The sequence below is a fragment of the Chrysemys picta genome, chromosome 2 (assembly GCF_011386835.1).
Source record: "Chrysemys picta bellii isolate R12L10 chromosome 2, ASM1138683v2, whole genome shotgun sequence".
Classification (NCBI taxonomy): domain Eukaryota; kingdom Metazoa; phylum Chordata; order Testudines; family Emydidae; genus Chrysemys; species Chrysemys picta.
In genome coordinates this window covers 245,449,560-245,464,848 of record NC_088792.1, presented here as the reverse complement: position 1 = coordinate 245,464,848, position 15,289 = coordinate 245,449,560, and the positions used below count along the sequence as shown (strand labels likewise).

The 15,289-nt window shown below is 45.8% G+C and overlaps 1 protein-coding gene across 2 annotated transcripts in view; it reads right to left on the bottom strand.

Annotated features, from left to right (window-relative positions):
• Nucleotides 1-14,374, bottom strand: part of LOC122172662 (uncharacterized) — a 91,167-nt gene extending 76,793 nt beyond the window's left edge. Inside the window, exon 1 of one of the 2 annotated variants that reach the window (XM_065585882.1) lies at nt 12,752-14,374. In XM_065585882.1, the coding sequence (XP_065441954.1) occupies nt 12,752-12,844 (93 nt within the window). In that variant the 5' untranslated portion in view covers nt 12,845-14,374. The remainder of the gene's footprint in view (nt 1-12,751) is intronic. The other variant, XM_065585883.1, reaches the window with a different exon arrangement.
• Between the last annotated feature and the right edge of the window lie 915 nt (nt 14,375-15,289).

Here is a 15,289-nt window from a genome sequence, read left to right as displayed (position 1 = left end):
CTGTAGATAGCAATGCCTTGATAATTTCCACACTCCAACTTATCTCCTTATTAAAGGTTGTAACAATGTTAGCATTTCTCAAATCTTCTGGAATCTTCTCATTATACCAGATATGAAGAAAATGTTTGTGGAGCTTCCCTACCAGTTCTTCACCTCCAAACTCGTACACTTCAGCTGGTATGCCATCTGGTCCTGCTGCCTTGTTGTTCTTGGTTTGTATAATGACTCATGTTACTTCTTCAAGGGTGGGGAGATCAGAAAGAGATTCTCTTTCATGTTGTTTAGTTATATATATCGATAGTGGCATCAGAGACAGTTGACTCACAGTTCAGGAGTAACTCAAAATGCTCCTTCCACCTGGTTTTGATGACTTCACTGTCCTTAAAATACATTGACTTGTCTTGGGCTCGGAGTGGTGTGGGACCACAGGAGCATGGCCTGTAAATGGCACTTATTTCCTGAAAAAAAGTTCCTCGTGTCATGTTTATCAGCATAAAGCTCATTCTCCTTGGCCTTTTCTCACCACCACTTATTTTTGATGTAATGGATTTTCCTTTGGGCTTCAGCCTTGAGTTGCTTGTATGACTCTTTCTTCTGCTGATGTAATATATCATTTTGCCATATGCAATGAGCTTTTCTTTTCTGGTTGAGCAAGCCCTGAATCTCAGCATCATTCTCATCAAACCAATCTTGGTGATGGCAGGTGACATAGCCAATGGACAGTCTTTAATCCCTTCCAGAAATTTTCATTTTCCTAGTCAGCTGTAGGCACAGTGGCGATCCTATCTTGGGGACACTGCTGAAGTTTCTCCCAAATCACTATATGTTCAAAGGATTTGATGTTGAATTTCTTTCATACTGATTTTGCCTGCTTGTGATGCCTGGAGCTGATCTGGAAATTCATGATAGATCTAACAAGGTGATGGTCTGTCCAACAGTCATCCTTCCATGCATGGCTCTCATGATGTGGACATCCTTCTGATCTCGAGCTCTAGCAATAACATAGTCAAGAAGGTGCTAATGCCTGGAGCGAGGGTGTCTCCAGGTGGTCTTATACTTCTCACTTTGTCTAAAGAGGGTGTTTGTGATGACCAGGCCATTTGCTCAGGAGAAGGATGCTGTTGGAGTTGGCCTTTCCTACTCCTTCTTTTCCAATAGTGCCATTCCAGAGATCTGACTCCCACCCAACTCTAGCATTAAAATCTCTGAGAAAATGATCTTGTCCTCCTTGGGAATGTTGGTCAAGACTCTGTCAAGATCTGTATAGAATTGTTCAGATATCCTCGACAGCATTGAGAATTGGGGCATACGCATTGATAACAGCAGCAGATTGGTTGTTGCTGAGCTTAAGATGAAGAGTCATATGAGGTTCATTGATTCCTACAGGAAATTCTGTAAGCTGACTGACACTTATTCCTAATTGCAAAACCGACACCTTGAATGCGCCTGTCCTCTGCAGATTTTCCTTTCCAGAAAAAGGTGTAGCCTCCACCTTCTTTTCTCAGTTGACCTTCATCTGGGCATCTTGTCTCACTCAGGGCAGCGACGTTGATGTTATACCTCACAAGCTCCTGGCGATGATAGCAGTTCCTCTTTCCGGTCACACATTATCTTTGTAATCCATCAGGGTGCGAACATTCCATGTAGCAAAAGTCACTGGCTTGTTATTGCTTCAGCCGCAGGCAGAGTGATCCCACTGAATGCGGTAATCCAGCCAGGAGTGGGTGAGACAGCTGAGGTTTAGGGCACCTTTTCTGGCCCTCTTCACATGTGAGATGAGCAGAGGGGTCCTAAAGAGGACTGCTCAGTCAAAATAGTAGCTCCCTAATTGCACCCCTGTCTCAGTCCAGGTGCCAGATGACCATCTAACTACCACTGTCTCTGTGCAGATTTGTGGCTAGGAACTGCCAGATTCACTAATCCTGTTCTCGTCACCACTAGTCCATCGCCGCAGAGCTTGGAAGGCTGGAAATATGTTATTTCCCATGGTAGAAGCCTGTATGTGATTTCTTTTAATGTGGGGAAGCTGGTGCTTGTACAGCAGTACATTTGAAGAGATGAATATGATGTAAGAATGGGAAATGAAGGAAGTTTTGGGTATAGAACTTCCTTTTTCTCCAAACCATATTTGGCAGATAGAGTTTCCCTTTAGCTTCACCCTGGGTTCATAAACAAGAGGGAAGTTGATATTTTAGTTGCTCATTGTATGACAATGTAAGGAAATTCATGGATTTTCCCCTCCAAATGGTGCGTCAACCCAGGGCCGCCCAGAGGATTCAGGGAGCCTGGGGCAAAGCGGGGGAGCTGCGGTGCTTGTACTCACCAGGCGGCAGTCTGGGTCTTCAGCGGCATTTCGGCAGCAGAGGGCCCTTCAATCACTCCGCGTCTTCGGCAGCACTGAAGGACCCACCGCCGAAATGCCGCCGAAGACCCAGACCGCCTCCGGGTCAGGGCTCGCGGGGCCCCTGAGGGGCCCGGGGCAAATTGCCCCACTTGCCCCCCCCCTCCGGGGGGCCTTGGGTCAACCCATTCCTTCAAAATAGTTGACTATGAAAGGATTGCATATATAATAGACAATTAGAAAGTCAGCATGGTCTAGTGGATAACACGCTAGACTGATACTCTCGAAACCTGGGTTCTAGTCTTGGCTCTACTGTGTGATCTTAAGTATGTCACTTCAATTCCCTATGCCTCTGTTTCCCTTCCTACTGTTTTCTCTCTTGACTGATTATTGTCCTGATAGACAATCAATTGTAGATGAGCTTCCAGTGTGATGCTGGAGCTAAGAGGGTGAATAGGATCCTTGGATTCATACATAGGGATAGGGAGGATAGTATTACCTTTATACATGACATGAGTGGAATACTGTGTCCATCTTTGATGTGCACCCTTCAGAAGGATGTGTTGAGAAAATGGAAAGCATTCAGAAAGAAGCTACAAAATGATTCAAAGTCTGGAAAGCATTCATGAGAGACTAAAGAGGGTCAATTTTTTTAGTTTGCCCAAGAGAAGGTTAAGAGGCCACTTGGTTTATTGTCTGCAGGTATCTACAGGGTGAAGAGATTTCTGATAGCAGCTGACTCTTTAATCTAGCCCAAAAAGGAAGAGTGAGATCCAATGGCTGGAAGCTGAAAATAGATAAATTCTGACTAGAATTAAGGTGTAAAATTTTAAGCGAGAGTAATCAACCATTGGAATGACTTACCTAGGCACATGGTGGATTCTCCTCACTTGAAATCTTTAAATCAAGACTGGATATCTTTCCAAATGATATGGTATAGTTCAAACAGAAGTCATGGTCTTGAGGTGGAGATTGCTGGATGAAGGTCTCTGGCCTGTGATACACAGGAAGTCAGACTAGATGGTCACAATGGTCCCTTCTGGCCTTGAAATCTATGAATTTATTATTAGATTGCAAGCTTTTGGGGGCAGGGACTCTCTCTTACTATATGTCTGTACAACACCCAACACAATGCAACCCTGATCTCAGGTGGGGCCTCTACGACCACTAATGTCCTGTATATAACAGTAACAACACACTTTTGGTCTCAGTAAAAATGTCATTTATTTCAGGCTATTTTCCTTTTTGGTACAGAAATTGCTATATAACTTTATAAAACTATGTTGAGAAAGCATAGTTGCCTGTTTATGCTAAAAAAAGACTGAAAATGCCAACATTAAGGTTGCCTGGGCAACCTTAACTCTGTCCCCTAGTACATGTGCATTATGATAGCCTTCAATTACATGATCCCATACTGGTATCATTTGAGAAATTTCATAGAACTTTTTCTACAGCCTTAGATGTACATATGTAACACCTTATAATGCTGTTTTAATTTTCTACTTAACACTATTTTCATTTTCAGTGGGGTTGTAGCTGGGTTGGTCCCAGAATATGAGAGAGACAAGGTAGAATGGTCCAGTATATCTTCGGTGACTTTGACTTTTTATACAGTGTTTTCTTCTATCTACGGTATGTATTCAGGATGATGTAAAAACCCCATGGTAGGCAGATGTAGGGTAATCTGATCCCAACATTAGGTGTTATCCTGAGCTCTAATATTTAGAGATTGACTTAAGCCCTGAACCATGAGGTTTAATAGCCCTTCCACAACATTTTGTTATCATTAATAACTCTGGATACCTTTGATTTCCATATAAAATCTCTTTTTGAATACTAAAATTGTGCCTTCAAAAACTTCCTGGGGCAGTGTGTTCCAGAAAAAAATTAATTACACATTGTATGAATGTATTTCCTTTTATGGGTTTGAATGTCTCCCTTTTAATTTTATATAATTTTTCCTTGCTCTTCCATTGTGACACAGGGAGGGCAGAAGTTCCTGATCGCTCTTTGCTGTGATATTTATCATTTTATATACTTTTATCATGTCCCCTCTAATTCATCTGCTTTCCAAGGTAAACAATGTATACATTTGTGTAGTGAAGACACGTGGGGAATGTATAGGCGTCAGAGAGGGCATATTTGTAAGCCAATGGGGTAGCACAGTTTAGCTTTAGTATTGCACACACTAAACTCAGGCTATTGGAGATTGACTATTGCATTGGATAGCCAGAGACGGCAGACATACCAGGAACTACTGAATTCAGAGATAAATCATTCTAAGGTATGTGAATCATGGTACGTCAGAGCAACATATAGCCACTGTGAACAACAATGTCAATAACAATGTGTGTTCCTCCAAGATAGGTTCTAATTTTGATAGATTATCAGCAGGAGCAGCTTCATGCACATACACACATGCACACCTTCCATTATTAAAAGCTTTATTTTACATGTCTTTTTCTTCCAGCACAGGTCAAAATTCCCAAGTATCAATTGAGAAGTGTTCTGTCCTATTGTATCGAAATGCCAGAAATTAAAGTGCAGTGTTTGAAATAGTCAAGTCCTCTATGCAATTCATTTTCTAAACTCCACCTTGGATCAAGATTTGACTTAGCAAATATACAACTGCTTGAATGCCCATGTACTCCCTGCACTGCAAGAGTGCTGTGTGCTACTTTGCTCTGGGTTGAATGCTTTGTTAAAATGGAGAAATTATAGGCAATTATCAGACCCTGGTATTATTGGTGATGGCTATAGGATAGCAGTGCTCCTAGTACTGAGTGCTAATGGAGATTTTCTGTTACCTCAAGTCTTGACAGAAATGTTGTTGGTAATTTTAGTGTTTTATTTGAAACACTCTCCAGCTTGCCCGTTCAAGGGTAGGATTTTCTTTCTTGCATAAGCAGGATTGTGTTCATATTATGCAATTATTAGGCACACCTTCGTGATCTGGAGGACATCTGTCAGGGAAATATTAATTGATTTACACTATAATGATGAGGTGTAACAGTCAATGACACCATGGGGTTGTCTGACAAATCAAATGGAGTGTCACAGAATGTGTGCGCTCATATGTGGGACTCATCTAACCTTACCAGGCAAAGCCAGGTTGGGGAGAAAGAGGAGCACCACACAATTGGCAGTGGTACGAGATCCTATGCCTTTCTAAGGCATGTAGTGTAATGGGTGCATGGTGGCGGGGGAAGGAAAGAGGAGTGCAGTAAGCAGTTGGACTTGCTACACCTCTCATAAAGCGTAGCCTGCACCCCATCCGCTATTCTCCTGCTAGTACTAGTAATGCGTGAGAGGGAAGCCCTGGCCCCCAGCCCAGGCTTGCTGATCTGGAATCCTCAGTGCTACAGACAAGTACTAGCCACCACAACCTTGTGTTCCCTCGTCCCCAGAACCTGCAGCCAAATGATGTCTGCCTCCCTGTCAGAGCCCTACAAAGCCAAAGGGGCTCTCTGCAGCCCCTCTAGCTTTTAGCACAGCTGTGTTGGGACAGTCATAATTTGACTTTAAATGAGTCATCTGAATTTGCAGTGTTCAGATTTAAAACTAAGATCCTTATTAAAGAGGTTAGAGCTATAAGGGAAATCAGACCTAAAGTACCTATGCTGCCTACTAGTAGGGTTGCCAACTTTCTATTTGCAGAAAACTAAACACCCTTGCCCTGTCCTGTACCCCGCCCCCACCTGCCCCCTTCTCTGAGACCCCGCCTCCCACTTACTCCATCTCCCCTCCCTTCATCACTCACTTTCCCCCACCCTCGCTCACTCGCTCATTTTCACCATGCTGGGGCAGAGAGTTAGGGCATGAGGGCTTCAGCTGGGGGTGTGGGCTCTGGGGTGGGGCCAGGGATGATGGGTTTGGGGTGCAGGAGGGGGCTCCAGGCTGGGGCCAAGGGATTCAGAGTGTGGGAGGAGCTCCTGGCTGGGGGTTGGAGTGTGGAAGGGGGTGAGGGTGTGGAAGGGGGGCTCCAGCTGGGGGTGCAGGCTCTAGGGTGGAGATGGGGATGAAGGGTTTGGAGTGTGGGAGGGGGTTCCAAGCTAGGACAGGGGATTGGGGCATGGGAGGAGGTTTGGGTTGCAGGCTCCGGGCAGCGCTTACCTCACGCGTTCCCGGAAAGCTGCTAACATCTCTCTCTGGCTCCTAGGCAGAGGCACGGCCAGGTGGCTCTGCACGCTGCCCCTGTCCGCAGGAGTCACCCCCGCAGCTCCCATTGGCCATGGTTCCCAACCAATGGGAGCTGTGGAGCCACCGATCTGGGCAGGGGCAGTGCATGGAGCTCCAGCGGCCACCCCTACGCTCAGGAGCCGGAGTGAGATGCTGGCAGCTTCCCAGGAGCTGCCTGAAGCCAGGCAGCTAGGGAGCTTGCCTTGGCCCACTGCACCACTGACCAGACTTTTAACAGTCCGGTCAGCAGTGCTGACCGGAGCCACCAGGGTCCCTTTGGTCAAAAAACGGACATCTGGCAACCCTACCTACTACGTGTGTAAGAGATACAGATTTTCAGGACCAAGGTCTCCTTGCCATTCTCAACCTCTCAACAGCCCTTGGGAATTTTTGGCTGATGGTTTCATTGTTTGCCCTGTTCCTTTGTTGCTGTTGTGCTAAAGCCCTTAAATGGTTTTATTAAGCAGCCACCTCCTCCCTCTCCCTTCCCTGATGGTTACACTTCCAAACACATCAATACCATAACAAGAAAACCAAGCTTTAAAGCACTTTAATTGTAAAGTGTTTATTCAAAGAGCTCAATGGAGTGTTAAGTTTGTGTTTAAAAAGAGGCTTATGAAACCTGGCTAGTGAATAGGCTTTTACCGAGCCCATTGAGAATCATTTAATTTCATGTGCCAGTTGTTATACTAGGAACTTCCCCATCTCCCCTCCCCCCCCCCAGTCCCAATCTCTTTTTACACACCCAACCCCACAGATAAAATCATCCTGTTTGCAGAAGGGCAAGTGACAGCAACAGACCAACAAGGCATACAAAATATTACCTCCATCTACAACCCCATTTTAGATAAACCAAGAGGTTTTCTTTTAAATAAATCCCTTTGGACTCTTGGCCTGAGTGAACTCTCTGATCTGGTTTCTCCATGCAACCCCATTAGCTGAGATAATTTGATGATGACCACACACCGGATGACCACTGTATCAGCCATTTAGCTCTACCTCCTGTCTGGAAATTACCTTGAGACTTCTGGGTAAAATAATCCGATCTACAAGCTGAACTTGTGCTTATATTTGAAATCCTAACAGGCCTATTTCTTTAACAAGTAGAAAACTGTAATGTTCCTGGCAGTTGGTTACTGGTGACTCTGCCTCTTTCCTCTCATCCCATGCCTATATTTTCCATGCCAAAGAAGGTTACTATTCTAACAACAGCTTCCATTTGTTCATGCACAAAATTGTGTGTGCGTATATACATACTAGCATTTTGCAGATGCAAACACCTGTGCTCATGATGAAAACCAGACATCATGGAAATGCTGGAATTTGCATCCGCAGCATCTTTTGCACGCAGACATTCACAAATTCATGCATTATGCTTGCATGCAGGCAGATGTCAAACAACTTAGAGTGTGGGCTCAGTTGTCAGACTTTTAAAGTGCATGTAATGTGTTTCCTCAGCAAAGTGGATGTGATTTTGCACCCATATAAGTGGATGGCCTTTCAAAGAAGGCCCTCAAACTATTTAGGAATGGTTTTTGGCATAAGCAACACTTGGTCCCTTTTCAGATTGCTGTATGATTCTGCTGTCTGCAGAGGCTGGATCACTGCAATTACACTGGTTTGAACCAGTGGTGCAAGTAAGCCAGTACGATCAGGCACGTCGTACCATTAAGTAGGGTTACCATATTTAACAAATAAAAAAAGAGGACCCTCCACAGGCCCTGGCCCCGCCCATTTCCCACCCCCAAACCCGCCCCTTCCCCGCCCCAACTCCGCCCCCTCCTCCCTCCCACTCCCAGCCACGTGAAAAGGGCTGCCCGAGCGCTACCGGCTTCACGGTTTGCTGGGCAGCCCCCAGACCCTGCGCCCCCGGCCGGTGCTTCCCCAGCGCAGCTGGAGCCCGGGAGGGGAAGCACCAGCCGGGGGCGCAGGGTCTGGAGGCTGCCTGGCAAACCATGAAGCCGGTAGCGCTTGGGCTTCGGGCAGCCCCTATGCCTCCGGACCCTGTGCCCCCGGCCGGGCACTTCCCCTCCCGGGCTCCGGCGGCGCAGGGTCCGGAGGCATGGGGGCTGCCCAAAACCCGTAGCGCTCAGCTCTTAAACAGAGCCGCAGAGTCAGGGGAGGAGCAGAGCCGCCACGGCCGGAGGCTCTGCTCCTCCCCTGACTCTTCGGCTCTGTTTAAGAGCCGAGCTGCCTGAGTGCTACCGGCTTCGGGCAGCCCCCATGCCTCCGGACCCTGCGCCGCTGGAGCCTGGGAGGGGAAGTGCCCGGTTGGTGGCTGGGGTCCGGAGGCAAGGGGGCTGCCTGAAGCCCATAGCGCTCGGGCAGCTCGGCTCTTAAACAGAGCGGAAGAGTCAGGGGAGGAGCAGAGCAGCCGCGGGAAGGGAAGTGCCCGGCCGGCATTTTCCCGGACATGTTCGGCTTTTTGGCAATTCCTCCCAGATGGGGGTTTGATTGCCGAAAAGCCGGACATGTCTGGGAAAAAACGGACGTATGGTAACCCTACATTAAGACATTTATTGCTGGTACACCATACCAGAAAGACCCATTTTCAGAACCGCAGGGCTCTCCCGGGAACTGCAGCAGTGAAAGGAGCAGAACACCGGGCTGCCACTCCCAGAAGCCAGCATCCCATGCCGGCAGCTCCTCTGGCACGGCTGTACTGCCCCCAATCCCATCCCCAGCCCCAGTCCTGTCCTCTGGAGGGCCTGTACAGACATCCGACAGGAGATGCAGCTATGTGGAAGGGCTGGGGAAGGGGTTGGGGGCAGTACAGCCGCACCGGAGGAGCTGCCAACATGGGACACTGGCTCCTGGGAATGGTGGCCCCATGGTCTGCTCCTTTTGCTGCTGCGGCTCCTGGGAGAGCCCTGTGGTTCAGCAGATACCAATTTCTATTCTCGGATATCTGCATCTTTGGGCATAGATTTGTATCCATGCGGGGATCTAGTCACAGAACATTTTGGGGGGGGGGGGGGGGAGGCAGTACCGTACTGGTAAGAGTTAAAATCTACTGACACCACTGCTTTGAACACTTTTTACTAGAACACATTGCTCTTTTCCCTGTTCTGGGGCCTTTTTCCAACAATGTTACTCAGCCTCCTACTGCAGAGATAAGCAAAGTAATTTGGATAAAATAAGTACCCAGGTGAGTCTTTATCAACATCTTGAATTTATTTTGAGTATTTGTTTTTTATTTGAAAGTACTAAATGATATTTATGTTTCATTTTTGCAACCTGATTGTCTCGAGAAGTAGAAATACAGCAAGAGGCTGATCAAGTAGTATTTCTAGTCTGACTAGAAGCAGGATGTGTAGGAGATCACCAAGGCCTGATATCAGAGTTAATTCCAAGTGCAGATAAGGCCTATGATCCACATTGCTGCAGTTTATATATTTTTTCAATGAATAGGCAGGAGGGATGCTTGCTTGGCTCATGGCTCTCCTTTCATTTATCTTTCGCATTGTTCACTTGCCCAAGTCAAACAGTTCTGTCGCAGACCTACCTGGGATCCATTGTCACAGACTAAAGGAGGCAGCTTCTACTTTATGCTAACTTCTTCCTTTGACCCCTCCTGGGAATTTTTTTTTTTAATAGCTTAGCTTAACAAAACTGGGGGGAAATGATGTGATGGTTGGCTTGTAATTGAAATCTAGCTTGACTGAGTTCACACTGCCGTCTCCAGAGTACAAAAGACTCAATCTTTTCAGCCCAGTTCCCCCACCCCCCAACATTTCATTATGTAAGTCATAAACTAAACAGAAGAAATATGCATTATCTGTAATTGAATATGCAATAATATTATGCTATATCAGCACTTGAATGTGATTTGAAAAGGGTAATTAAATTACAGTAAATGTCTACAGTCAATCACTTGATACAAATGTACGTTTTAAAAAATCCCCAAAACAAGTAGATTAACACAGAGACTGCACTTGTAATGATCATTTATACTTAGAGGGCTGTTGCTCCTGCTAGGAGGTCAGGCAAGAATAAAGGGGAGAAAAAGCCCTGATGGTTTAGGCCTGGTCTACACTAGAAAATTAGGTTGGTTTAACTACATTGGTCGGAGTGTGAAAAATCCATACCCCTGAGCAGCGAAGTTAAAGTGACCTAAGAGCCAGTGTAGACAGTGTTAGGTTGATGGAAGAATTCTTCTATCGCCTCTTAGGGAGATGGATTACCTACACCAGTGGGAGAATCCCTCCCATCGGCAAAGGCAGTATCTACACTGAAGCGCTACTGAGACACAGCTGCAGAGGTGCCGCTGTAGCATTTCAAGTGTAGACAAGCCCTTAGATTCATAGATTTCAAGGCCAGAAAGAACAATTTATGATCATCTAGTCTGACCTGCATATTGCAGCCCAAAGAACCTCCCTCAATAGTGGGTAGGGCTTCGTGAATTCTTCAAGAATAAACAACATCCCAAATGAAATCAGGCAGGGGCATCCCTGGCAGACAGTCAGAGATTGATTGTTATCAGGGCCGGCTCCAGGCACCAGCCCTCCAAGCATGTGCTTGGGGAGGCACCTGGAGGGGGGCGGCGCTCACCCGGGGAGAGCAGGGCCACGGCCGGGCTCGCCGCCCTCCCCCCGGCACTCCGGCCGGCCCGGAAGAGCGGGGCCGCCCTCCCCCCAGCGCTCCGGCAGTCGGGGGGAGCGGGGCCCCGGCCGAGTTCGCACCCTCCTCCCGGTGCTCCGGCCGCCGGGGAGAGTGGAGCCGCGGCGGGCTCGCCGCCCTCCCCCAGCGCTCCAGCCAGCCAGGGAGAGCGGGGCCACAGCCGGGCTCTCCGCCCTCCTCCCAGCGCTCTGGCCGCCGGGGAGAGCGGAGCCGCGGCCGGGCTCGCCGCCCTCCCCTGCCGCACTCCCCGCTGGGGGGCGGGGGGGCGGCAGGAGGCTTTTTTGCCTGGGGCAGCAAAAAAGCCAGAGCCGGCCCTGATTGTTATAGATGGATGAGATAACGGACAAGGTAGCCGGGTTGGGTGGGAGAGGAGGGAAGGACAAGGCCACATTGCTTATTGTAGCCACACTAAAAATCAAACTGTTTGCATGACAGCCTTCTGTTGCTTGGGCCATCCTCTGCAGTTGAGTGGCTGGGTGCCCAGAGCCTCCCCCGCATTCTTGGGTGTGTGGGTGAGGAGGCTATGGAACATGGGGAGGAGGGTAGGCGGTTATACAGTGGATGCAGTGGAGGTCTGTGCTCTTGTTAGCTTTCCTGCAGCTCCAACAGACGCTTCATCATGTCCGTTTGCTCCCCCATTAGCCTCAGTATCACGCCCTGCCTCCGCTTTTTGTGCTCATTTAATTCTTTCCTGGCCTCTGCCACTGAATGCCTCCATGCATTAAGCTGTGCCCTATCAGTGAGGGAGGACTACATGAGCTCGGAAAACATGTCATCGCAAGTGTGTTTTTTTCGCCTTCTAATCTGCAATAACCTCAGGGACGGAGATGATGGGCGGGGGGGCGTAGAAACATTCTACGCTCTATGATTCTGGGGGGACTGCATGGTCACCTGTGCTGCTGAGTTCGCCACGATGAACAAACAGGAAATGAAATTCAAAAGTTCCCGGAGCTTTTCCTGTGTACCTGGCTAGTGCATTGGAGTTCAAAGTGCTGTCCAGAGCGGTCACAATGGAGCACTCTGGGATAGCTCCCAGAGGCCAATACCATCGATTTGTGTCCGCACTACCCCAAATTCAACCCAGCAAAGTCGATTTTAGCGCTACTCCCCTCACCGGGGAGGAGTACAGAAGTCGATTTTAAGAGCCCTTTAGGTTGACGGAACGGGGTTGGTTATGTGGACGCATTTATAATTCCTTCAGGAAACTGATGGGCAGGATCCCCTGGGAGAATAACATGAGGGGGAAAGGAGTCTAAAGTTAGGCTCCTAATCCCATATTTAGGGTCCTAAATAAGGGCCTGATTTTAAAAGTGCTGAGCATCCTGGTGCTGGGAGCTAAAGACCTGGAGAGGGAGGATGATCTTGTAGTTCATAGACTTTAAGGCCACAAGGGACAATTCTGATGATCTAATCTGACCTGCATAACACAGGCCATAGAATTTCACCAAGTGATTCCTGCATCAAGCCTATAATTACTAGTTAGGCTACAGTAGAAAGACAACCAATCTTGATTTAAAGAATCCATGTCATGGAGAATCCACCACACCCCTAGATAAGTTGTTCCATTGGTTAATTACCCTCACTTAAAAATTCTAGTCTGAATTAGCCTACCTTTAGCTTGGATCTTGTTTTGCCTTCGTCTGCTAGATTGGAGAGCAGTCTTATTTCAGAAATCTTTTCCCCATGTAGGTGCTTACAGACCATAATGAAGTCACTTCTATATCTTCTCCTTCAGAAGGACACTGCAGATCTTGGTTCAATTCCTGGCTCTGCCACCGACTTTTCCTGTGTGACCTTGCTCAAGTCACTTAATCTGTTTCGGCCTCTATTTCTCACCTGTAAAGTAGGGATAATACTACTTCATTTTTTCCTATCCTTTGTCTGTCTTATTTATCTAGACGGTAAGCTCTTCAGGGCAGCAGACTGTCTCTTACTACATATTTGTACAGTGCTAGCACAATGGACCCCTGATTTTGGTTATGGCCTATACATATTTCCATAACAAACATTAATAATAATAAATTGCACTATTTCAGATTGCTTGCATTCCTTTATTAAGGGAAAGAAAAAGTAGCTGCAACCAGATCATAGCTATCATAGCACTGACTCACACCTTTTTGCCCCTCCCCAAAGTATAAATGTCATGTCCTACAGATGGAGCAGGTTGGGCACATACACAGGTGCTCTCAGTCTTTTCAAACTGTCAATGATCATCATACTTCTGGGGATGAATTGCTTCTAGATGAGGTCTAAATAAAGATGCCTGGATTTCAATCTTACCATGACATACACATTTACTTCAGATATTGCACTCAGCCTTGGAATACATTGATCTTATAATAAAGGTGTTTTCGTTTGCTTTGTTTGCTGAGTTTCTAGGGCAGTTGTAATCACTGAGTTCAGGTGGGCTTTCAAATATACCTGTAAGTCAGTTTCCCTTTTAAAATTATGTATTAATCAAAGCACTGTTAGCCCATGGACAATATTTAAAAACAGCAAACTGAGATGATGGTAACTCAGTGACACGGATTGTTACTGGACGACTGTTCCCATGAAAAATGCATGACTTTAGTCCTTAGTTCTGCACCAAATATTTGTGATATCAAAAAATATTCCCTGTCCCCAGTCACGATGAAAAGTCAAAGTTCTGAAAATTTGCCTGAACCAAAAATAATACAAAAATATTGGATTTGTATCATTCAAAGCATTTTGTTTAGATTTTCAGTCTAAGTTTACTAAATGTTCAAAATAAAGTAATTTTGACTCCAAAACCCCAAACTTTCCAGTTTGCCTGTTTTGAAACTTTTTTTTTCTAAAAAACTTTTGAGTCTGGAGATTCATCATAACTGAATGGTAGCGTCTCAGACAATTTCAACCAATCAGCATTTTTCAGTGCAAAACAGTTGAAAATTCCCCTACCAGCTCTAGCTGTTATACAGCCTCTAGGTGGCACTACACATCAGCATGGTTTCTGGGCTCATCCATTTTTTGTTTTTCGCAAAGATTTGTATAATCCGTTCTGATTAGATGCGGAATTTTCAATATATCAGATGTTGATGTTGCTATTTGAGGGTGTTGCCACCATTGGCTGCAAAGGCAAATGCTCACCTGTATAACAAGACTATCCTGCAAGTGAAAGAACAATAAAGTCTTCAAGGCATGGAATATCTCAGAGATGTATGGGAAACCAGAGTCTAGACTTACAAGGTCAATATGTTTTATAAAGTAGGGACTTAGGTATATGTATACAATATATGCCCAGTCACCTGCACATGCATGCTAAACTCTATCTGTTGCATTTATAAATAGGTAATGCTACCTGCAAATAAATATTTGTGACCACAATTAAACTACAGAGATTCACTTTTATTTCAAGGGATAGAGCCCTTTGTTTTTAATACCATGGGCCTAGGTTTTCTCCATGTGAGCAGAGATCCACGATGTGTGTATATATTATGAATTCCTGGTCAGACTGATTCTTCTGCTGTCTTTCTTAGTCAGAAATGAACAAATAGTGAATAATCTTCCAATCTGGCTTGTATCTGTTTGTGAATTGTCATGGAGTTACTTACAATTTGCTGGGATTTATTCATTATTGTAAGTTACTTGCCGTTTATTGACAGTATTTGATACCTGAAATTTAATTCTGATTGGACACAGTGATCACATGGTATTGTTCATGTTCTCTGACTGGATAACCATAATTCTTAAAATCCACTTTTCATTGTGAATATCTCCATTTATGAGTTCAAAATTCTCTTTCCACAAATATTCTCTATTATCCATGTGAAGTTTGCTGTTTCTAAAATTATTTCAGTTGGTAAACTGCTTTATTAGACTATTCACCAGAAGCAAATGCAAAATATGCACAATCACAGAAAGGAAATTCAAATTTTTAAGAGCAAACATCCTTAGGGGGGGAAAATAGGTATTTTCCAGTTTTACTCATAATATTTGCTACACCTTTTTCTAGACTAATTCTGGGGTCTCTATTTATTAGTGCTCTCTACAGGTATGTTTACACTGCAAACGTGGTGTGTTCTTAATTTGGGTTAGCTAATTCACATTAGCTAATTCAGATTTAATAGCAGTGGAGACAAAGCACCTCAGCTTTTCACTCAGGTTAGCAGCTCAAGTTAAAACCTATAG